The 23,430-nt window shown below is 49.4% G+C and overlaps 8 protein-coding genes across 8 annotated transcripts; 2 read left to right on the forward strand and 6 right to left on the reverse strand.

Annotated features, from left to right (window-relative positions):
* Positions 1-1,633: 1,633 nt before the first annotated feature.
* On the forward strand, positions 1,634-1,995 carry N7496_010055 (uncharacterized protein; the record flags this gene model as incomplete). Its single annotated transcript, XM_056702968.1, has 2 exons — positions 1,634-1,773; positions 1,881-1,995. The coding sequence occupies 2 exons, from the start codon at positions 1,634-1,636 to the stop codon at positions 1,993-1,995; spliced, it is 255 nt and encodes an 84-aa protein (XP_056551968.1).
* Positions 1,996-4,587: 2,592 nt separating this feature from the next.
* Positions 4,588-5,199, reverse strand: N7496_010056 (putative arsenate reductase (Arc2); the record flags this gene model as incomplete). The annotated part of the gene is made up of 3 exons (XM_056702969.1): positions 4,588-4,769; positions 4,830-4,944; positions 5,035-5,199. The coding sequence occupies 3 exons, from the start codon at positions 5,197-5,199 to the stop codon at positions 4,588-4,590; spliced, it is 462 nt and encodes a 153-aa protein (XP_056551969.1).
* A 5,199-nt stretch (positions 5,200-10,398) lies between these two features.
* N7496_010057 (casein kinase I) lies at positions 10,399-11,978 on the reverse strand (the record flags this gene model as incomplete). The annotated part of the gene is made up of 5 exons (XM_056702970.1): positions 10,399-10,979; positions 11,036-11,441; positions 11,501-11,649; positions 11,717-11,786; positions 11,850-11,978. 5 exons carry the CDS (start codon positions 11,976-11,978, stop codon positions 10,399-10,401), a joined length of 1,335 nt encoding a protein of 444 aa, XP_056551970.1.
* Positions 11,979-13,924: 1,946 nt separating this feature from the next.
* Positions 13,925-15,596, reverse strand: rtt106 (putative negative regulator of DNA transposition (Rtt106); the record flags this gene model as incomplete). The annotated part of the gene is made up of 4 exons (XM_056702971.1): positions 13,925-14,499; positions 14,584-14,940; positions 15,049-15,393; positions 15,494-15,596. 4 exons carry the CDS (start codon positions 15,594-15,596, stop codon positions 13,925-13,927), a joined length of 1,380 nt encoding a protein of 459 aa, XP_056551971.1.
* A 332-nt stretch (positions 15,597-15,928) lies between these two features.
* N7496_010059 (mitochondrial 54S ribosomal protein uL24m) lies at positions 15,929-17,094 on the reverse strand (the record flags this gene model as incomplete). Its single annotated transcript, XM_056702972.1, has 2 exons — positions 15,929-16,582; positions 16,678-17,094. The coding sequence occupies 2 exons, from the start codon at positions 17,092-17,094 to the stop codon at positions 15,929-15,931; spliced, it is 1,071 nt and encodes a 356-aa protein (XP_056551972.1).
* A 526-nt stretch (positions 17,095-17,620) lies between these two features.
* On the reverse strand, positions 17,621-19,615 carry N7496_010060 (fungal specific transcription factor domain-containing protein; the record flags this gene model as incomplete). The annotated part of the gene is made up of 4 exons (XM_056702973.1): positions 17,621-17,889; positions 17,955-19,251; positions 19,308-19,339; positions 19,396-19,615. 4 exons carry the CDS (start codon positions 19,613-19,615, stop codon positions 17,621-17,623), a joined length of 1,818 nt encoding a protein of 605 aa, XP_056551973.1.
* Positions 19,616-20,799: 1,184 nt separating this feature from the next.
* Positions 20,800-21,585, forward strand: N7496_010061 (bZIP transcription factor; the record flags this gene model as incomplete). The annotated part of the gene is made up of 1 exon (XM_056702974.1): positions 20,800-21,585. The coding sequence occupies one exon, from the start codon at positions 20,800-20,802 to the stop codon at positions 21,583-21,585; it is 786 nt and encodes a 261-aa protein (XP_056551974.1).
* A 130-nt stretch (positions 21,586-21,715) lies between these two features.
* On the reverse strand, positions 21,716-22,889 carry N7496_010062 (Homoserine dehydrogenase; the record flags this gene model as incomplete). Its single annotated transcript, XM_056702975.1, has 2 exons — positions 21,716-22,791; positions 22,859-22,889. The coding sequence occupies 2 exons, from the start codon at positions 22,887-22,889 to the stop codon at positions 21,716-21,718; spliced, it is 1,107 nt and encodes a 368-aa protein (XP_056551975.1).
* Between the last annotated feature and the right edge of the window lie 541 nt (positions 22,890-23,430).

Genomic DNA, 23,430 nt, shown 5'->3' on the forward strand with positions numbered 1-23,430 from the left:
TAACGTTAAAAGGAACTACTGTGAGACCTTCATACGTAGCTGTAGGAAGATGCAACCACTGTGCCTGACGCCTGCTTAAAGTTTTCATGCTTGCAGGGATCGAGTTTTCGAGTTCGCCACCGGACGGGCACCCAGTCCTCCGAAGATCTACCTACGACTCCACTCAACGTCGATATCATCCGTAAGTTTTAACCTACACTACAGTAGCAGTGCGTATGTACATACATATCTAGCCCTTGAGAGAAATAACAGTGTTGCATGAAAAGCGCATGGGTAACCTTCGTCAATAGCCCTGTTTATCCCGATCAGATCAGAATTTTCAACGCCTCCTACACACAACACGACTTTTATCCTACTCCCCCCCCCCACTCTAAAAGACTCTTAGCTTGAGCTTCTCCGTCGCCATCTCCGTTCTCCGTCCGGAGAACAATGCCCAGAGCCCACACGGGGACTTTGCCGTGCGGGAATCGGTGAACTTTTTCTTGTGGACCGATGCAAACCGAGAGCCAAGAGCGGCCGAGCGGTCGGCCCCAGAGAGGCTCCAGTCCCTTAGGGACTCCGTGCGAAGGCATTTTACGGGTAACGGGTCCCACTCGGTCGGAGACCTGATGATAAGCTCCTCCGAGAGCGGAGTCTAACGTTTAACTATCGCAAGACTGATAAAGTGATAAGATAGATTTGGACACCGAGCGATAGTTACTAGTAGTCGATGATTCATTCTATACAAAGTTATGGAGTAGTGTTAGTGATAATGAGAGACCTGCAACCGATCACTGTGACACCTCGGGAAAAGTTTGTTCGAGAGCACAGCAGATTCATCGCTGCATAATTTTCTTCTCCGTGGGCGCATAGAAACATGCCAGAAGTGCATTCGAGACTGACATGGATTCATTTGTACGACCAGTGTTACCCTTGTACGACATACGAAGACATGGATAAATGCTTGTTATTAGGATCTACGGTTGACTGACCGGGGGCTACTGGGGATAAGGTTTGAGGAGCTGGAACTGCAGCTAGCATAGCACTACTCTGTACAAAGTACGTGGTATGGAGACCCGAGTTGCTGGAGCTGTTTCGCAAACCTCTCGTGTGCAGAACTGTATCGAGAGAGTTGTGTATGACTGGGCACTAGGTGACTAGGGTAGGGCCTGGTCGTGGTAGCGTATCGGTCCTGCATACTGCGAGTTTCGTGCCACTGCATGCTTCGAGTTCGTTCACGGAAGAATCGGTTTGTCGGCGGTTCGAACGGCCTTGTTGCTTGAAAATACCTGGTCATGAGATAGAGCGACGTAGTAGCGATTATTTTTGGTGCTAACTTGAGGCCCAGTCAAGGGTGAACACCCCTGTATACATACATTAAGGTACCATACAGATTTAGTACTTCTTTTCCACAATTAACATTCTGTACACCCACGACTAGAAAAGTGGTAGTAAACCTTGAACAGTTCCAACCTTCTAAGGGCCAGCACGGATGAATCGGCAGGTTCTCACCGTCTCTATTTTGTCGGAGGACACATCCACTGACAGCTTGAGCTCGGCTTTCAGGCCGGTCTTGGCAGCGTGTCAGCAGCAGCTATCTTACAGTATCTCGCAGCCTACAGACAGCAGCAGGCAACAAATCCCTATCTACAGTATGTACCTCTACGTGGTCCCTCCAGAGCTACACCCCGGAGCTTCTAGCTTCGACCACCCTAATGTCTGGGCATGCAGCCCCGCTGCACCTCCTCGTCCGCCCAGACGTGTCCCCGACATAAACCCCCGGGGATGGTTAGTGTAAGTCGAAAGGAAGAGGGAAAACTGCACAGTAATAAGTTGACCATCCAACCAAAGGTTTCCAAAAACCAGTCTACCCCCAACTCCCAACCCCATCTCGCATGCAGCCAAGACTCCCTCGCCCACGATAGTCTGACTAGCGTCTTTAAGTCCACCCAGGCCAGTCCCAGTCGGGCAAGCATCGCGCGCAGAGGTGTCAAAACTCGACTAATCGACAAATAAAACGCGACCGTATCCTGTACGAGAGACAAAAGGGGGGAAAGGAACTCGCAGCACAGTCTAGCGGGCTTAACTCGCTCCACAATTTCCCCGACCAAGGCCCCCTTGGCAGCAAGGATTCCCCACACACGCACGGGATCATCGCGCTTTACTTGCCTGCTTACCACAATACCTGGGGGACTTTGCGCTGGGGGGCCATCGAGAAGCTCGGCTCGGCTGTCTAGCGGCCTTCCGACTGGGTTTTTGCCTGGGGGAAATGCAATCTCGTTGCTAGCGCTAGTATGTTGGCGGGGGAGAAAGTGTGTGATCTGTCGAGACTCGAGCCCCGTGCGCAGAAACTCTTGTGCTTTTGAGAGGTCTCGTGTGCGTCTTGTCCTGTCTGGTCAGAGGGAACGGCTCCTGAGTGAACAGTGCTTGGTCTTGCCTTTGGAGGGTGTTACAAGGCATTGATTGGCTTGGAATTTGCGAAAGGGAGAAAGGGTTTGAGTGTCGGAGATAACTACCTCATAGAAAAGTTATCATCGCCTAGTACCCCGTAGATACATAACTCTTGAACATGGTAGCTAACTGCTGCATCCTACAGAATGCCGTACGACCCTACTTTAGACAGCCAGGTGTACTAATTATGTGCATTGACCGGGGGAGGCGCAGGGGGTTTGTCGCTCAATGATTTGATTTCGCGGATTTAGATGGTCCCGAAGACGATTGGAAGTTACACAAATCGCTCAAATGACGGCGATACCAGCAGCGACTAACCATCCAACAGACAAGGTGCATAGATATCATTACGAACCAGCTCGCTTCCATCCCCGACGTCAACAGCGACACATCCAACCTTCCAAAGTCATACTGAAAGATAAGTGATAAGTCTTACGTACCAAGACGTAATCGTCATGAGTTCCAATGTAATTTCCACTTCCAATTCCATACTTCCATTCTTCCATAACCTTTCGATCCCGTCCAAAACTACGGTCCGTCCAGAACTCAGATATCCACAGTTATCCCAGCAGATCCGTCACACAAACCTATTTGCTTTCAACCAAGAATGAAGAGACAAGGCAAAAACAACCCACGCAATAATCATCCCATGATCGCCACGGTCCAGATCTTTCCCGCGTCAATTCCTCCTCCCCGTTGACTCCACCAGATCCAACATTAAAGGGGGAAAAAAACATCTCAAGTAGCCTCCGCTCCCTACAACATCGTCTTCTCACCAGCCGATCAAAAACGGAGCGCACGGCAGAAGCCGCAAATGACCTCATGCGCCCCACAACCATTAGCCCAAATCTTGTTTCCGACACGGCCGACTAGCGCTAGCAGATTCGAACGCCGTTTCACGATGTTCTGGCTAGGCCGACACGGGGGCGCGGGAACGGGATCGTGGGAGATTAAGATTCCATACCGTATAGAGTACGGTGGAGTCTTTGGAAATTACATAGTCAAGTTAAAAGACGAGTTCGCTGCACGCTGTGGGCTTTTACAGACGCCGCGGTGGAGAAGATAACGGGATGTGCGACGGACGAGGCTCGAGGCTGGGCGCTACTTGAAACAAGAACAGCACTAACCAAGTCAACGTGCGTGAGTGAAGCTTCCTGTTCTCGAGGGAAAGGTACATGCGCTGACTCTCTATCGTCTGTAATATAGAATCAGGGCTAGTCAGGTAAGATACTTTAGTTAAACTCGATGCTAGTCTCATTACAATGGACAGTGGAGACAAATGGACGAGCTCAATTAACGAAGCTCGCCAAACTCGCCCCTCCCACCTTGTTCATCAACCAGTCATGTCTGTACGAGCCAACTTTGCTCTCGACGAAGCGCTAGCTGTTTAGCCAAAAGTGTACGAGCGCGATGACCCGACGGGCGTGCCATCTGGTGATTCGGATCTGGTGTGTCCATGTATTTGCCGCTGGGGGATCTGCACTACCACTGTTTTGGTTCTGCACTTGCCTACAGTCCTAGATAATCGTACCCATATTTCAGATCCCAGAATTGCGTGCACTCAATCGGGATGGTGTGCTGCATTACCCTGTTTAGTCTGTGCTGTGGACAGGGATCAGTATTGTGTTCGCTATTATTGCTCAAGGCTGCGCATGCCGTGACCAACCCCGGTCAAAGTCACCTACAGTAAGGCTAGGATGGCGTGGTCCAGACTGGAAGAGCTCGCTCGTATAATTTGTTTGATCGAGTGCGAATCCAGTCTGAGTCGATCGCTTGGCGCCCGATTGATAAAGGTGCTGGGCTGGTTGCAGGTTTCAGATTGACAAGAGTCTGGCACCGTCGTTATGCAGCATTGCATCCTCGGGTGGAAGACATGGGCATCCCTGAGTTGTGCTCTGCTGCAACTACAATGCCCCAACTCGAGGCTGTGATATCATCGGTGGGACTGGATCTACAATTCACGAACTATTCCAAAATTGACCGTCGTACACTATTATACCCTCCATGGAATTGATAGTTTTCTTCCTCAAGAAATATCTTTGTATGTAAGGCCTTCTATCAGAGACAATTCATGGCCAATGTATGTTTACTATTATGTACAAGCATGCTCCTGTACACACAACACATTCTTCTTGGCATTTAATCCAAGCTGCAGCTTCACTTCTTAGTCCAGACACTTGCATCATATTCGTCCATCAACTCAGTGTACTCCGGCCCAGCTGCAGCCCAGCCTTTAATTCCGCCTTCCAGAATCAAGCTCTGCATAGTCGTGTCTTGTTCTTGCGCCAAGTAGTCTGCAAACCAATTTGCCGACCGCGGGCCTCGTCCGTTGCAAGATCCTACTCAATGATGAGCATTGGCCGGATTATCAATCAAAAGCATAAAGATCCTAGACTTACCGCAGTACCAGATAACATGCTTCACACCACTACTCGATAGAAGCGCATACACTGCTGGTAACGTCGGGTAAAGACTGTGTGCTGGCAGATTGATCGAGCCACGAATGGTGCCACCCTAACCCGATCATGTTAGCCTTGATTTGATACAGTAGTACATTCACCCTTGCAACCCAAAGATCATCCACCAAATCAAGTCAATGCATACCTCAAAATCGGTACGCCGCACGTCTACAAGCACAAAGTCCTTTCCAGCCTTCTTCCCGTCACGGAACCATTGCAGAAGCTCATGGCGGGGTAACGCTGCCACAACAGACTTTGGGGCGGGATACGCCGCGTGCCAAGGGACCTCTTTAGGAGTGGTATCTGCCATTTTCAGGATTCAAGATTAGCAATCTGCCAAAGGAAGCGTTGTGAAAGGTCAAAGATATCGATTAGTATTGTCTGTTTGATTATTTCCCAGGGTCACTGAGAGGGTTGTTCGTATCGCAGGCAGGCACTTTAGCCTTGGCATCCCGCTGTTGCTCGAGTGTCCTGCGAATATGATTGGTTCCATTGAATCCACTAGCGCAACATTTGGTCACATGGATGATATTAGTGTCATCGTCCTGCCGTTTGATTGGTTGGGTATTCGTTGCCCATGGAAGGTTTGGTCTTTCGAACATCCTTTCCATCCTTTCTCGAATTGCAGTGATCGACTGCGGGGTGAGTGATCTATTGGATTTACCTTTTCGGTATTCAAGGTTTCGGTAAAGGCTCGCGTGTTCATATGTATTCTACCTGACGGTGCTGGTGGTTATTTGGATGATACTGCAGACGAGAGCTATGCCGAGTCTGACGGCCAAGACTGAGGCAGTTGAATTCGTGTTTAGCTGGCCAATTGGGGAAATATTGTAAAATTATATCTGGCTTTGGACAGACTGGAAACCTGGTACATGTTCCCAGAAACTCCAACAGTTGAATCTGGGGTAAAAATGACTGGAGATCTTGAAGAGGAAGGTCAGTAACTAAAGTTGCTCGCTAGAACTTAGCCACAATACTCTAAGAGTAAATGGAAACTACAAGCCGATCATGATCCAAGGCGCGATGTAATCAGTCAATCCAGGCTCCAACCCCCCTTTCCGAATACCCGTGATGAAAGGGTTACTGAAACGTTATCAAAACTAGAGTGGCACAAAAATGAGAACTGTCATTTGAGATCAACAAAAGAAAGTTTGTAAGCTCTTGAACAAATGACGTACAGGACTCGCAAACCATCCATTATCAATACTTACTCAGCCCCTCTCTATAGTTAACTGGAGGGCAGTTCGAGACCTTGCTGACAAAAGCCATATCACGCTCTTCAAAGTCAATACGATCAACATCCAGCCACCACATGATCAAACTCAGAGAGATCCAAGGCTCAGGCTCGGAAATAAGCGAGAGCTTTTCACCCAGTGCCTGCCAATACCGCGCGCGGTTTATCGGATCCGGGGTCCCGGCCGATGAGATTATGGCTTTTCTTGTGGCGTGGATCTGGATACTTTGGTTGCAAAAGGCGGGTCTGGATCTGCATCGTCCTTCAGGTGACTAACACAGTCCGTTGATGGGGAGAAGGTCGATCATCAGATCATCAGGTATTTCAGCTGTATTGGTGTAAGTAGTTCTTCAGGAGGGAGTTAGAATAATGGAGAATGGAGATGACCCACTGTTTTAGGTTGTTTCATTATGATATTCATATCTGTAATCGTCATACCATCGTGGCATGACATAAGGCATAGGTGCGACGTGATTGTTGACATTAGTCTATAGGAGTATTTTATGTTGTACAAGAATTTTCAGGCAACAGTCAGGTTAGGCTTAGGCTCGCCCGGTTATTTTCTTATTCAAACTTCAAGGAATCACACCCCTCTAGCAGACGCTACTGACCTTGGTGCATAGCAAGATTGTAGCTTGGACTAGACAGAATCGAGCAAATACTCTCAGAATCCTTCTTGAAAGGCAAATAATCCCATCTACGCACACGAGTTTACGCATAAGGATATGTCCTAGTCTGGTCATCGATGAGCCTGTAAGATCCTCATTTGAACTACCACCTTGTCCAGTCATATCAAATGGGCACACGTAACGATTGGGCATTATAACAACTGTCCATGATCAAAGAGCTGACTATCCTCCGGCTTTCGTCTGATGGGCTGCATGCTCGCTCTCCTCAAGTATAGATTTGAGACCCAAAATCAGATCACTTATCAGTCTCCCGACGACTTTCTCCCTTCCCGTTTGCTAAATGATCCGAGAAACAACAAAAGTTCCTCTCACAATTCCAATACAATACTACTTGCCTCATGACCAGCAAGTATATTACGGACTCTACAAGACGCGATCGAAAACCCCCCTCCTCGGGTTTTCTTCGGGCCAAATCATCCCACTCGTCCCGCGTCTGCATTAGGTTGAAACTCATCCCGGGATATCAGATTTGACTATAGCTACCCCACTTACACCTCCACCATTCTCACGCCAAGTACAGGGCTACTCTGGGGCCAAGCCCAACCAAAAGGATTTCTTGCTACATGATCATCATATGATTTTGTTCGTCGAGACATGTACCGTCGAGCTTGGGGAGTGCGCTAGTCTTTCTGCAGCTTATGCCGAGATTGGTTTCCATTTTGATATTGTAAAAGTCTTTGCTGCTATGGGAAGCTTTAGGCTATAGTATGGACTAGACAAGCACTGGCCTACTTCAAGTGTGAATTTCAGATCCAGGGATATAGATCATGAATCAGAAGACCTAGCACAGTGTCTTCAAAACGTCTTATCATCCAAAGTATGAACAGAGAAGTAAGTAACTGAACTAAACTTGTACTCGACTAGTTACCTGCTTGCCACTACACCTTAGTCACACCATATTCTAAATTTCTAACCATTCATGGACCACCCCAGTATCTCAACCGGACTGACCTCACGATCCTAAATCCGACCATCCGCCCTTCTCCAGAATCTAACACCCACAACCCTTCTACCCACGTACAACCCTCAACCCCAATAGCAACCCCAATTCCTCAAAAATTACCTCACACAAAGCCAAGCCCACGCCCTACAGGGTACACAAACCCTCCGATCAACCCACAACCTCACCCACAACCCTCAGCCCCGACACAGCCACTCCGGCAATCCGTAAGCCCACCCAGCACCCCTCACAACACCGCAACCATGCACAAAACAAAAAACGGAAAAGTCTCTGCCTAGCCACGGCACACATCATCACTCCCTATAGCCTTTTATCCATAATCCCTGGTAAAAAAAAACGCAGTTGCCTCACGAGTCACAATCTGACCCTAACCCTCCGCCAAGACTTACACTCGTACCCAACTGCGGGGATTGGGGGCTGTGAGTGGCTGTGTGGGTGAGTACCCTGTCATGCAGAGATGCCTACGGGGAATAGACGGATTTGGAGACTACAGGAGATAGGCATGCTGTAGAGCCGAGGCCCGATGTGTAGTGTAGTGTAGTGCAGTGCGTGCAGGGTGGGGGTGAGGCCGAGATGGGGTTTGGATTTTGTAGGTGGACATGCGAATATGATTAGACTGTTATTCAATAAACCATGAAAACATAACTATTATTTCTTCTACGAGGGCAGACTAGATCTAAATTACCTTTTACAATTGCAGTACAATACAGACAAGAATCGACTAAACACCCATCCAAATGCGACGTCAAGCCAGTAGGAATCATCATCTGGATATTGCACCGGCGGGTGGCGTGTTTTAGTTTCCTGTCGATATTCTACGCGAGTAGTGATGGTGTGGTGAATTGGAAGGTATCATTGGTAGACCTACCATGCACGATTGTTCAATGTTAGCTCCAGATTTGGCAAGGCTCTGCAAAGTGATGATGCCGTTGCGATGACGGAGGACGGGATGTTTGATGTTGCCACCCCCTTATCATGGGCGAAGAACGTCAGTGGTCTTGACGAGGATTGACTCTTAGCGAGGTTGGTGTATGTGGTCATTGTGTGATCTAATGATGGACAATTCTATCTGTAGAGGAAAAATGGGATGGGTCACGATATGGCGGCGAGGATGGCCAAAGGGTTTATACTGCCAGCGTGAAGTGAGACGAACATGGCGATGGCATAATTAGACCAGAATACTGCTCTCATGAAAGGACCAAGACGTGGACAGGACAGGTACTCCGGCCAATGTACCACCAGTATTCTCTAGATCTTACTGTAGACCAAGAACTCACAGATCAAGTCGCAAATGTATTAGCTGTCAAACAGCGAACCGAGTATATACCGCTACACCACACATGTAAAGACCGCAGAGCCGAACATGACAAAGGAAGCAGGGAGAACGAAGGAGAAAAAAAAACAATGCTATCTTATGCCAAAACTACCTGTAAAAGCACAAAAAAAAGACTCGCTTCTGAAACGGAGCAAGAGCAGAACGACAGGAAAACGATTATAGACAAGGCCAATAGATTCGACAAGGGGATGAAACAACCAAGATACTCAAGACAAGAGGACGAGGGGAGGAGGGGATCCAAGGGCCAGCGGAATATATGCAACAATGCGGTCCCTACCAGAGAGAGCGGGATGAATCGCATGGCCGATGCAGTCGATCAAGAATGCAGCATTGAATCCGGAAGAGATGAAAAGTGATGGCGCATGGAGAGATCATCATGAGGAACAACCCAGCAGAAGAAACAACCCGAACAAAAGCAAAGAAAGACAACATTAAAAAGCCCATCATGTCCAGAAAACGAAATGGGATGGGAAAAAGAGACAGCGGGTGCTCATGAATAAGATTGACCTTCTCAAGTCCTGGTTGTAGATAGAGGCTGTCGTCCTTCTGTGGAGTGTCATCCATTGTGTAATTCCGGCCTGGGAAAAGAGACAAGTCCTGTTCGTTTCAAAGGTCCTCCACGACAAGTAATGTTTTCTTTCCAGAAGAGCCTCATCGACGCGATTCCCTGGGGGAGACAACGGACGCCGCAGAGGACTTGAGAAACGACAGGACTCGAGCGGGGAGAAACGCAAACCCCAGATCCACTCGATTGCAAGGAAATTTTGTATTAGTCGACGAAAGACGCCGGATATAATGACGAGGAAAGATGGGAAAACACAAGACAAAAAGATCTTTGAAGTTCGCCGTTCCGAGCCGTGGCACCGTGAAAAAGAGTGATGGGACGTAACATCAATGAGAAATGAGAAAGGTCGTTTCTACCCAGGTCGAGATAATAGCGTAGGTCGAAGCGTCGAATGGGAAGAAAATAGGAGGGTGAAATGGATGAGAGTAAGAGAGAGAAGGCCAAGCAGCTTGACTCGCCAGACTTGCCCGTAATAACGGCCAAAGCCTGACAAGTTCAAACCAAAGGCCACACTGTAAATCCCATGCCGACGTGTTTTGTAAATTCTTCGGCCATTTTGTTGACGACATTTATGGGTAGAAAGAGCAGAAGTAGGAAAACGAGGGCCGTGTTCAATCCAGAAACCATGTCGCCGCATCAATTGGTCAAGTTCAACCTGCAATCCCGAGCATGATGATGAGCAAGCCGCCACGAAAGCTGGAAAGATGGTTCACGGGTAGGTGGATCACCTACCGCAGCACAGAGCCTTCATCACCTTCTGGACGAAAGTGGGCTGCGGGTCGTTGTTCCCTTGTCCGCCAACTTGCTGGCTGCTCAGGCCGGGGTTACCGGGGCTTCCCATACGACCGGGAAGATGGGCGTTGGAGTTCTGGAATTGAGCCTGAGTAGATGCGGCTGGGGTCGTGGCTTCCAAGCCTCCGCTCTGGCGTTTCGGTGGCACGCCGCCGGCGCTTGGTCGCTCGCGCGTCTTTCCAGCTCCGGCCTTGTTGGCTGGAGATGGAGGCGGCGGCTGTGCCGCGTTTAAACGGTCGGCAGTCACACCGGGCCGCTGGCTGTTGCGAAGCTGGTTTCCTTGCAAGTCGCGGCCCGAGGAGCTGTGGTGCTGGTTGTGGAGGTGAGCCTGTGACGAGTAGGACTTGTAGTCCCAACCACGGCCATTGTTCAGCTTCATCCAGTCGTACTCTCCGTCCTCCACCTCTCCGGCGTTCTTGAGGGCCTGCGTCAAGAGATCGCGCAGATAGTCGTAGTCAGGGGTGTCCTCGAAGCCAAGGTTGCGAACATAGCTCAAGTATTTGTTGAATTCCTCTGTGATAAGGTCAGTAATCGGGTTTGACGAAAATCAGGATATCAAGAATACGCACCAGGATATCCCTCGCAAAGATCTTTGATAGCGGTCGTCTGCTTCTTCTCACCAATCTTCTCGTACTTTTGCTTGTTGGTGGCAGCCTTCAATCCCTGCCAGGGGAGACCACCACGCAGGAAGTACATGAAAACGTGACCCAGAGCCTCCAGGTCATCTCGTCGTGATTGCTCACGACCCAAGTGTGTGTTGATACTCATGTACCGAGCAGTACCTGACAAGGACTTGCGCTCGCGATAAGGGATGTGTTGCTTGGTCTTGGGGTCACGATATTGCTTGGCCATACCGAAATCAACGACATGGATGACGTTGGCGGCCTTGGTTCCCGGGCGGCCGATGAGGAAGTTGTCGGGCTTGATATCACGGTAGATCAGGTTCTTCTCGTGAATTGTTTGCACGCGCGAAAGCTAGATAGAAAGGGAGATTAGCCGGAAGTCTTCATGTCAAAAGACTCGATAAGACGAACCATCTGCTTGGCGACCATAACAACGGTCTTGGTCGTGAACCGGCGGTTGCAGTGATCGAAGAGATCCTCGAGACTAGGTCCGAGAAGGTCGATAACGAGGATGTTGTGCAGACCCTCCTGTCCGAAGTAGTAGACATTGGGGATACCGGCTGCGAACGAGAGTTAGCATGGAAGAAAGGGGCGTCGGGGAGTCGCGCTTCCTGAGAGAGAACTTACGGCATCCGACCAAGATCTTGTACGTCCGGTACTCATCACGCAGCTGGGGAGCATCACTCTTGCGAGGTTCCTGATTCGGTCAGTATCAAGGTATCCTCCCATCACGGGTACAAAGAAACATGTGAGCACGCACGAATTTGATGGCCACCTGCTGGTTGTTCAGGAGGTTGGTGCCCTCGAAAATGACACCAAAAGAACCCTCGCCGATCTTCTTGCCCACACGGTAGTGGACGCCCACTACATTCGAGGAGGAAGACGCCATGACGAAGGCTTGCGAGGGCGGTGGTCTGAGGAAGGAGACTTTGGATCACGGGGTGACGGCTTCAGGGAGGCAGGCACGTGATTCGACGTCTAGACGAGGCACAGTCAGCACGATGTCAATCCAGGGAGCACATGACAACTAGTCGCTGAAGGCGAACATACACCGCAGGGGATAGTTCCTGGTTTGCCCTGAAGCGATTCCCGATATCTCAATGGGGGGAGGAGATATGCACGGCTTGACCAATGTGCCGGTAGACGCAAGATCGAACGGACGAGGCGACAAAGGTCGATTTGCCGAGCGATGAAGACAAGCGGAAGTGGCAGCAATGGGAGCTAGAGTAGCGGATTGAACAGAATTGGGACCTATTGAGGAAGAATTGACGAGGTTTCTTCAAGGGCCAAGAGCTGAAGGTTTTCGGGGTGGACGAGTCCAAGCAGAGCGAGCTGAGGTAGAACTGGGAGGGGAAGGATATGCCGAGACCGCGAGAGCGAGACAAAAAGCAACCAAAAGAGAACCCGAAGGACTCGACTGCAAGCACGCACGTACTGAACAGGAGGATTCCAGGGAAGGGGGAGGAGTGGGAAGGGGAGGGTGGAGATGAGGAGAAGAGAAGAGAGGGAGAAGTTGAGCGAAGGGAGCGGAGGGTATTGGGAGTGTATTTGGTACCCGTCGACCACGGGGGAAGCGCCAGAACTGGCGGTCACGGGTGGTCACGCCTCGTTTACGTTACCGTTGAGAACCGGGGCCTTTTCTTTTGCGGAGTCTTTTCTTCACCACCGCTACATCGTAGGTTATGGTGATAGGGTCACTACAAGATATACGTTAGTCCTGCCTTCTACCATCCATATTCTCTCTCTAGGGAATATCTACGGAACAGGTATACCACTATCTATGGAAAGGCTCGAACCCAGGTTTTTCTTTGGGCGCCTGTGAAACGCTCATGCCCTAGGGCACAGGCCACAGACGCGGCGGTATCGTACCTGTGTCTAGCGCCGTGTAGCTCTTTGTCCGGTCCTTTGGGTGTTTTTTTTTCTCACTCTCCCTCCTCTCGGGCGCTACCCTGCAGGATCAGTGCTGCAGGCACGGCCACGGAGCCGGACTACCCTAAAGTTTGGACTAGGTGGACAAGATTAACATGGCCGGGTCCGAACGGGGGGCTCTGAGCCTCTGATAGGGGGCAGAAAACCTCCATACGAAGAGTATCCTACCCTAGGACTAGAGTTGGTTAGTTAAGATGGAGTCACGGAGTATCTACTCCATACTACTAGATCTATGTAGTAGTTGTGGCGGGTATCGCCGTACCAGCGGATTCCCGTTTCTGCGAACCGAGTTTTTTTCTCTTTCCCTCTGTCGCCATTTCTCACTCTTTTTGGCTGGAATGCGCTTAAAAGCGAGCGGTAAGATTACGGGGCTTGGCATAGCCCATGGTCCCGGCCCTAAACCCAAAAGGATCGATCGTGGTCAAGATGTAATCTAAACTATGAAGTCAGTGATCGACCTGTTCTGCCTTGGAAATCGTTCCTCGGCCCGTAGTAAGTAGTACAATACATATAGGAGCAAGAATCTGTGGTCAGTCTAGAACCAAGCGAGCCAAGCCCGATGTAATGCATTGACAGCTGCTTATTTATTGCAGCTACTGTTTGGTTCTGAGGCATCGAGGCAGATAGATTAACCCCTTGGTCGCAGATTTGACACGTCTTCTTCGACCCACCGACCATCGGGGGCGCTTGTCTTGAACATTGCAGAAGACGGTGAAAGAAGGTTTCTTAACTTGTCGTCTACAGTTATGGTATAGAAAGGTGTCAACGAGGTCGACCGGGTTCAATGCCCCCGGTAGAACATTCAACGAACATTCAATTCTAACAGCAGTTGGGCCAAATCGTGATACAAGGTCACCAAAGGGGAGGCCGGATATTCAGATCCAGGGGGTTCCGTCAATGCCCGGCCTATTCTTCGTCGCCAATATCCTCCGCTTCACTACCGAGCTCCTGTTCGACCAGGTTCTCGTCTCCATCACTGACCGCGTCGGCATCCTCGTGGAATTCATCCTCATCTGAGTCTTCTTCACTGCTAGAACCACTGCCATCACTCCCATCATCACTGCCCGGATCGTAGTCCTCTTCATCCTCGTCCTCCAGGTCTTCAAGCTCTTGCTGGGCTTTCTGTAGTTCACTCTCTTCTTCGCCAGCACCCTCGGCGCCATCAGTGCCATCTTCGGCTTTGTTGCCGCCGTTGACGTTGTATTTCTTCGCCCGTCGTGCCTCTGCAAGACTGGCATCTTGAAGACCGTGGCGCTTGATATAGGTGTCAATACCGTCAAAGTCGGCCTGGTCGATCATCGAGAACTCGAATTCTTGCGTATCATCATCAGTGCCGCCACTTGGCCGGGCCAGGATATTCAAGTTAAAGGTGCGCTGAAGGACCGAGGTGTACGAGACAGACTCGATAGTGTCGAAGGAGAAGAACAAAAGGGGCTTCTTGAACGCGAAGAGAATGCCAGATGAAAGTAGGAAAAGGTAACCTAATATTAGTTAATAAAAAGTGAGCTGAAAGTGAGGTTGCCATTCTTAATGACAGCCTCATAATATCAAGAGTATAAATGTACCTTCTTTACTACCCCGGAACGCCTTGACATGGTATGCTTTCTCGGATTTGCGATGCGCCTCGGGCATTGCGCTCACGAATTGCCTCTCATCAGGTCGCACAACGCTAGTGGTTGTCAAATTGTCGTTCAGGATCTTCCGGATCAGAGCCTCGGCAGTCTCGCCAGCATTATTCCCAATCTGTTGTCTCGATCCGTCGAATGCGGCCTTGGCTGGGCCGTCGGGTACCGTGAAGACCATACATTCAAAGGTGGTAATACCCTCGGGCGGCGGCGTGACTCCATCAGCATATTCGGGAATGATACAAAAGTTGAACTGCTTTTGCGTCTTTTCGGGCACAGGGAGGCACAAGGCATGACCTAAGGGTATGCGATAAAGAACATTAGCAATCCTTCCTCAATCATCGACATGAACTCAAGGCCAAATAGAACCAAATAGAATCAGAGAAAAGAGAGACAATAACTTACGGATTCGATCCATGGGGATTCCAAACTCCACCTGTTTTGAGGTCTGGTTCCTCGCACGCAGATACCTGTTCCCAGCGGTAACCTCGAGCGTGAGCTTCTTGCGTTGCGGGATAGCAAACGAGACATCCTCGACGACGAATTGGATGGGCGCATCGCCCTTGACATCAACCGGCGCCTGCGCCGTTACTTGTGGCTCTCCATTTTGTATTTTGCGTTTCTTCACGGCTGGGCCCTCGCTGGGCGGCGGTACGAGCGGAAGGGAAGCAGTTTTCGCAGTCCTGGCCAGCAGGGAGGAGGTATATCGAGCGAGATCCTCAAAGAGGGGTGCATGCTGCGGCGTAGCTCCTATATTATTAAATCGAGTAAAAGTTGGTCAGTGGGTGTTCAACAACTTCATTAGACGCTTTTGGGAGGGCTTAGATTGTGCCGCCAACTGGGCACGCACCGATCGCATCATAAACTCGTTTCTTGAGCGAGGGCTCGGTCGCAAAGGCCTCCTCAATGGCGATGATGGGCTTGCCTGCGGAATTGATCGCAGCGAATGCCATGATTGATTTTGCAACTGCCCAAGAAAGGGGAGGCAGTGCAGGAAAGATTTGGGTAGGAGGGAGTTGGAAACTAAGATTAAGAATGAATGGGCGTGGACGCGGAACCGCCTATCGTTCTCCCCTGGCGGCCCGCGTAATAGACTGGAAATGATAGACCCTACATTCGCCACTGTCTTAAAGCTTAGGTCTGACCAGGAGAACTGCAGGGAATATCCAAAAGAAATTGCACCCGCAGGGAGATAAAATTGGTCGCATATGCCAGACTAGAATACAGTTGAAATTTATACACATCGCTATCTTTGAAAAAGAAACTGCCCATCTCTCCACTTCACTCAAGCAGTCTGCTTGGCCTTGCCTGCCTTCTTGGAGGCCGCATTCTGGCTCATGAAGCGCTCGATGAAGTTGGTGGTCTCCGAATCCATCATCAAGTTGCCATCCTCATCTGTCCGCGCCTGTCTCGCCTGGATGCTCTGCTCCACCTTCATCTTCTTCAACTCACCAGCGGGCGTCAAGATAGCCTGCTGGGAAAGGTATTCCTGGCGGTATTCTTCCATGACCTTCTCCCGCACGTACTCCTCGTCGTGGCGTGTTCGGAATCGAGAGTACTTGTTGCGCAGTTCGTCAATGATGGTAGAGGGGAAAGGCGAGTTATCCAAGGAAGGCACCCAAGTGCTTTCTTCGACTTCCATTCGTGTTGTGTCGGATGCTGCATCTTCGTACTGCGGCTCCTCCTCGGTAGGCCAAGGGATGCGAATGTTCAGGCCGGAGACATATCGAGTGTATTTGGGCACTTTACTCCAACGGGGTCGCTCGGTATACGGCCTTCCGACATGGGCGTGTTGTACAATGTAGTCTTTGGTGGTATTCCCGTCAGTCATGGCGAAGACAAGTCGAACGTCGTCCATTGGCACTGGCATGTTTTGGGCGAGAACGTCGCTCTTGATTCCCATTGAAGCCTTGGCCCACTCGGGAACATTGATATCGGCCTAAAGAAAGTATCTCAATTAGTCACTCGAGTCGGGAGAGATGCAATTGTCGCGGGTGGAACAACAACACGACAGGCAAGGGGGCTCGGCCATACCTCATTGACGTTCTTGATCAGCAGGGTCTCGCTTTCCTCGTTAACCTGGGTGACCTCTTCAATCTTGCCCTGGTCCCGACCGCGAATAACGCAGACTCGATCTCCGGGTGCGAAGAGGGTGTGCTTTCGGCGGAGGTGTTGCGGAATGCGCGGTGGGTGCATCAAGGCAGGATCAAGAGCACCGTAGGTTGTAGCTTCGAGTCCAGTATCACGCTTCGGGGCCAGCTCTCCCTTCTGCCAGTCCTCCCAGCGGGCGTTCCGAGCTTCCTTGAGGTTGTCGATCAGAGCCCGGTTGTATTCCTTTCGCGTTCGAATTGTGTCCTTGCGATCCACCAATGATTCCTGTTGCTTGGCCCGGAAGAGCTTCTTCTGGGCCTGCTTTCTGGCCGAGGCCGTCCTTTGGATGACCTTCTGCATGTTGAGTGATTGAGGGCCAGCAATGGCTGAAATGTTGCTGCTCGTCGACTCCGTGAAATGCGCGGACGGAAAATTGCGGCCGCATCTTGAAGCACGTGACGTGCTCCGATGTGGATTATGTAATATTTGTATACCTGGGGCAACCTTCCAACCTTAAGCATATCTTTCTTACAGATCCAAGGAAGGTCAATGATGCAAAATGGCATAGTTGAAGGGAGAGGTATCTGACACATTGGGTAATTTTACGATTCTCCCGCAAATGTGGTCCAGCAGCAACTCAGGTATATGTAACTGAACGGAGGTTGACCTTGACGCTCGATATATATCCACACCACCCACAACTACTGCTCACCCCGAAAGCTTGCATTTACCTACCGTCACAGTTCTAGGTTCCCAACCTAACTCCATAATCTCTTTCATAAATAGTGAACATAAGATATTATTACTCATTCATTAACTGATGCATCCCCAAATACATCCAATCTTAATGAGACCGGAGGAAGTACAAGACCTAAGCTAGCATCTACTACAGCTCCTGATCTGAACCACCTGGAGGTACATCTAAGAATGACTGATCACCGCCCAGAAGCATCAGATTATCCCAATATTTTTCATAAAAATCGACAACGCCGTTCGAGCCTGCGAATCGCGTATCACTGGTACTGGGTATGGAATCTCGTCCCAGATAGAATGTGGCATCCATTAGATCAACGTCTAATGGACTGGGTTCGTTATCCAGAACCGATGAAGGTAGTTGGTAATCGAGCATTACGGGTGTCGAGAGAATTGAATTTGCTGGAAAACAAGGTTAGCCATCAAGGGATACTGAGCCGGGATTGATGAGAAACAAGTTGACTTACCGTAACCTGGTGCGTCGCTTGTAACTGGTAAACCGGTGGGTGGACTTAATGGCTGCACTTGCTCAGGCGTTGCGCCGTGCTGCAAGTGGTTGTTCGTGACCTTAAGCATGATATGAAGAGCGTCGGCTGTTTTAGTCGCCTCCTTAGATTGATGACGCAAATGGTTCCAGATATTGTATGCTCTCTCAATTTCTTGAGAAAGCTGCATTCGCTCCTCCAAGATTATTTTTCGTTGATCGGGCGGCAGATTCTGTTTCAGATCATAGCGAGACTGACAGGAAATCTCTAAGGAAATGATCATGGCCGCAGAACGGAAATGCACTGCGACGATTGGCGAAAAGAAGAAGGACGTGTAGCCCAACTGACCACCAGAGCTGCTCGCATCAAAGATATCAGACTGATGCTGGAGTACAGTCCTGGCGGCATCTAGACAGTCCCGTCGAGAATACGCATATGCGGGATCTAGACGGTGCTGTGCGAGATACCGACGATGGAGGTCACAGCGGGCCTTTTGATACATGAGGTTGATATTGTAGCGGTCCATAATGGTGTTTGGTGAGTCTGCGATAGATTCACTCAGGGGTCGGAATTTTAAAGGTGGAGGCATAGTTGCATGGAGCTCTTTGAGCTTTCCATCCAAGCGAAGAACTTCTTGGTAGGGAACCCCCTTGACGGAACAAACTTTGCTGATTATGTCGGCATCGGCAAACATTATCCTATTGAGTGCCACCGGGAAGAGGATAGCAGTTTTCTCGGTCGAGGGTCTCGCAGGAGGCAGTGATGTCACTGTCGGATCTAAGTCTTCATCTGTCAAGTTCTGTGGCTCCTCCGTGTCAGATTGTGTCTGTACTGTAGTCGGTGGCAGACCGGCTTGGAGCGAGATATAATGATCAAGCAGAGAGAGAATTGTCCAGACCCGCCGACGCATTTCTCCGTCAAACACAGAGATCTCAGGGTAATGTTTTGAGTCTCTGTGATACCCTGCATGAACAGCTAGCCTCGTGGCTAGACTGAGGAGAACGGAGGGGCCGAGATGATTATCTGTGCTTCTGAGAATCTCCATTGCCACACTGAGAATGAGGGTTTCCATGGTATATCGACCCGGTGACGTATAATTGGACATGATAAGGCATTGCGACGCGAGTCGGTGATACTCTGCAAAAGTCTCGGCGAGCTCTCCGTCTGCTCGGCCAGACGTGGAAAATAACTGCAGTCCTGCCCCTGCACATAGAATACTGAAAAGATATGCCAGCCAGTTTGGGGACACATCTTCGGGGGTTCTCCAGAATTGAGCGTACTATATGGAACAGATGTGAGTACTTGAAAGCCGAGCATACAGTGTTTGACAGTTACCTCTTTTGTAAATGTGGGTACATGCATGAGAACTTTCTATCGGTTAGCATCATTGACATGAAGTTGGAAGAGGTATGAGAAATAATACCAAGTGTAGATTCTTTTGAATTCAAATAAAGAGAAATTAAACGATCTGCAACTGGCCGAGCCGGCAATGCCGCAATGAGATCAGACTTGGGGGCCGATATTGTATTGCCAAAGAGAAGCTCTGGGCCTGGGATGCCTGAAGCAAACGAATCATCGAATTGTTCTTCGGAATATGAGTCTTCTGTCAGTTGGAGATAGTCCTTGACCTCAGAAATCTGCATGTTCGATTAGCCCTGTGACCTGAAGCGTTATCGGTCTGATGGAACCGCCTACCTCATTTAGGACTGCCTGCCAATGGGTTGGATCTACATATCGTGTTCCGTCTTGATCCACTACCATATTTCCAGTAAAGTCCTTCTGCGTTTCTGATCGATCATGTTCTGCGCTTGATCCAGGTTGAGGTTGTAAAGTGTTGGGAATGAGGTGCTGAGAACCTTGTCCGAGACCTGGCCCTTGAGGCTGTACATTGATCGCAGATAATTGCTCAATACGAGATTGTATCTCACGAAGATGGTCTTGAATACCTTGAGACTGCTTTCTCGTCAGCCCTTGGGGGCCAGTAAAATGGCACATGTATGTTCTATTGTGCTTGATGCAATTGTCGCAGGGCTGTTGCCGATTACATTTTAGTCTACAATTTCAGTCAGTATTGAATGTCATTTGAATCAATTGATTAATCAGGATCTGTATAGAAATAACGCCCAGTGGACATCTTAGGGCAGAAGATAAAGGAAATGTAACATCAGGAAGGTGGCAACTAGAGGGGATGGGGCACGGACTTCTTCTGACGACAGAGAACACAAGATAACTTTGGTCTCGGCTTTCGTTTTTTCGCCGGCTGGGCGCTCGGATCCGAGTTGGCATTTAAGTCCAGGGAATCCATCCTGGCACGTCAAATGCCTGCTGCATAAATCCGCGTGGGAGACGGACATCAAGCGTGGAGGGGAATCTCCAACCTCGTTGTGGCCCTAGAAAGCCTTGGCTTTACCTAAACTCAAGCTAACCACAAGAGGCTAAATAGTGGGTCAGATCTGAAGTCCACCAATAGAATACGATGGATATTTCACTAGCGCCGGACTTATTTACGCTAGGGTCGGATTTGATCTGAAATCTCCAGATTTCAACTGTCGGACAAAAGTATTATTAGGTTTGGCCCATGGATGGTTATCGGAGATGTTATACTGTGTAGATCAGTTTCAGATGGAATATATAGCATGGTCGGATTCCCGGAGATCTGGAACCTTTAATATTGCCTCCATATCTCATTCAATATCTGCAAACAATCTCGTTCTAAAGTACTGAAGAAACTCGAATACTGTTCTTATCTCTGGCTCCAACAGCCTCGATCATCATGCCCGCCCAAACAAGGTCTTCCCGATTGTCTTTGGAGCACAGTCCCAATCAGATGCTATCTGACTGGGATTCGTCAGTAGAGACCACGACGACATCCGGAGCTCTCACGCCGCCCACTGGGTTGGCTTCAACATGGTGTAACTTCATGCCTCCGACCACTTCCCATAGCAATGTCCTGGAACACGATCTTTCACAAACACCACTATCATCTGATATATTATCGATGGATCCGGTACTATTGGAAAGCATCGCATTCAGCTTGGAACAATTCCCACCAGAGCCAAATTCTATGACCCTTGGATTTTCAATGGACGGGTTTACAACGAATACTATCGACTCGAACACTCTCCACGTGCCTTCAGCTGTCCCAATGAGAGTTTCAGATAATCAAAGGAGCCTTAATGTCAACAACGAGTTGCTTTCATCACTCGAGACAGGCACATATTATTCGCCTTTGCCTTCAAATACGAATCAGTTGCTGGGTGTTCGCGGGCCCCAGCAGTTCACACCTTCTCCCGACTACGCGACAGCCTTCGGTTTACCAGAACCTGAATATCTGAAACCAGGATCACAAAGCAAAGCACCCACAGAAGTCTCGACTAGGAGTGTTTCGCCTTCGTCTCAAGACTCGGATGGGGGCCGTCTTCAAGAGAAGCGGCGTCGAAACAAGTTGGCTGCCCGGAGATTACGCCAGAAGAAAATGGATCAAATGTCCGATCTCGAATCAAAACTGGAAGAGATGACAAGGGAAAGAGATGAGCTGCGATTGAAGGCAGCCAAATGGGAGGGAGAAGTGATGGTATTACGACAATTGCTTGGGAAAGAGAGTGGCAAATAAGATTGGATTGAGTGAATATTCACACCGGAAAGATGTTTTGTATGTAGATCACAGATACCCAGATATAGAAATGATTTGACATCATGATCACATCGATTAAGCGTAGTGTCTCCAATTGTGCACAGACTTCTTACTTCAACCGCTCCATAACCTTCAACAAATCGGCCATCAAGCCCATGGCTGTAACCTCACCTCCACCGCCACCACCTTGAAGTATTAATGGATTAGCCCCGTATCGCTTGGTGTAGATGCTAACAATCTGACTGCCCTGGAGATTGGCAATTGGACTACCCTTCTCAACATGCCGAAGACCAACCTCGATGGCTCGGGTAGGCACATCTATACTCCCAACATAACGCAGAACCTTGCCCTGCTCCCGTGCTGCATTCTTTGCTGCATCCATCTTGACATCATATTTCGGCAACTCGTTCATAAACTCAGAAATACCCCCGGCCGATGACGGTAGCGAGGATAGCTCGTCAGGAATAAGTGATTCCACTGGGAAGGAATCGGGACGGGTGACCTCGATACCAATGACCCGGGCAATAATTATGAGTTTCCGTGCGAAGTCAAGGCCGTTAAGATCATCACGAGGGTCTGGCTCCGTGTGTCCAATTTCCTTGGCGTGAGAAACGAGAGAACTCCATCGAACGTTTGATGTGCCATTTCCAGGCATGAATTCGCATAGTAGAAGCGAAAGAGTCCCCGAGAGAACCCCCTCGATTCGGATGATCTCATCACCAGTTGCTACTAGATCCCTAAGCGTCGATAGGACCGGTAGAGTACCGCCCACCGTACACTGGTGGTAAACAAGGGCATTTCCCCGGACAGCGGAGGCAAAAATATCATTGAACAAAGTGATATCTTCCGAGAAGCCTTTCTTGTTTGGCGTCACCACCGACACACCTCGTTCCAGGAAAATAGGGTATGCTTGCGCTAAAGCAAGATCGGATGTATTGTCCACTAGAATAGTCCTTCCTGGAGCAGATGCTAGGAAGGCTGCAATCTCAGTTGGTGGCAAAGCATCCGATTTGACTAAAGATGGTAATTTCGCGGCATCTTCCCAGGTAGCGAACGGGATGCTTGGCGAATACGCAGGCACTGGGGAGGAGAGCGTTTGCGACGAGCGGGCGAGTAATATGAGCTTTGGTGGATTTGGCAGTTGTCCAAGCTGCTCTAGAAATGCATTACCAACGCCACCAACACCTGTTCAATATCGTCAGCAACCGGCGTTGAGTTAAGGCAATGGAAGTTCAAGGGAGATGTATCAGACCCACGATTCCGAGATAAAGGGGTGTTGTCATGATTCAAAAGCTGTTTCTTGGAAGGAAGAAAATTAAAGGATTACAGTTTGGATCAGAGCTTTGACAAATCTTCTGAAGTGTGCTTCAATCGAAAAGCATCGAGCCCCCAACTGGACAGCTTTCTCCCGTAGGTTGCCCACCTGATGACTCACCAGATGATGCAGACAAATCCAAATGGAGCACCTGATCAACACTGTGCCTTCATGAAAATCCCTTGAGATCTCTTTCAGATCCAATTCTAGTATTCTAAAACTGGAGTCTTAACCGCAATTCTTCGCCCGATGAAGAGCGAGAGACTTGGGACATGGTTAGTTATGAGGCCTTGGAGCCTGAGGCTTGCGGATGTATGCACCTTGCCTATTTGGGACTTTTTTTTCGCTCCCTTATCCTCCTTTCCCTTTTCTCTTAAAATATCACTCATACACATATCTTCTTCTGTGTAATTCCTTGTAGCCTCTCTATATGATCGTTGTGAGCGTTTCTAGGTAGCCTGGAAATAATGAACTCATTTGATTACTGTTATCTAGATTGATGGGTGCCT

This window comes from Penicillium cataractarum (genome assembly GCF_028827025.1).
Source record: "Penicillium cataractarum strain IBT 29864 chromosome Unknown utg000008l, whole genome shotgun sequence".
Classification (NCBI taxonomy): domain Eukaryota; kingdom Fungi; phylum Ascomycota; class Eurotiomycetes; order Eurotiales; family Aspergillaceae; genus Penicillium; species Penicillium cataractarum.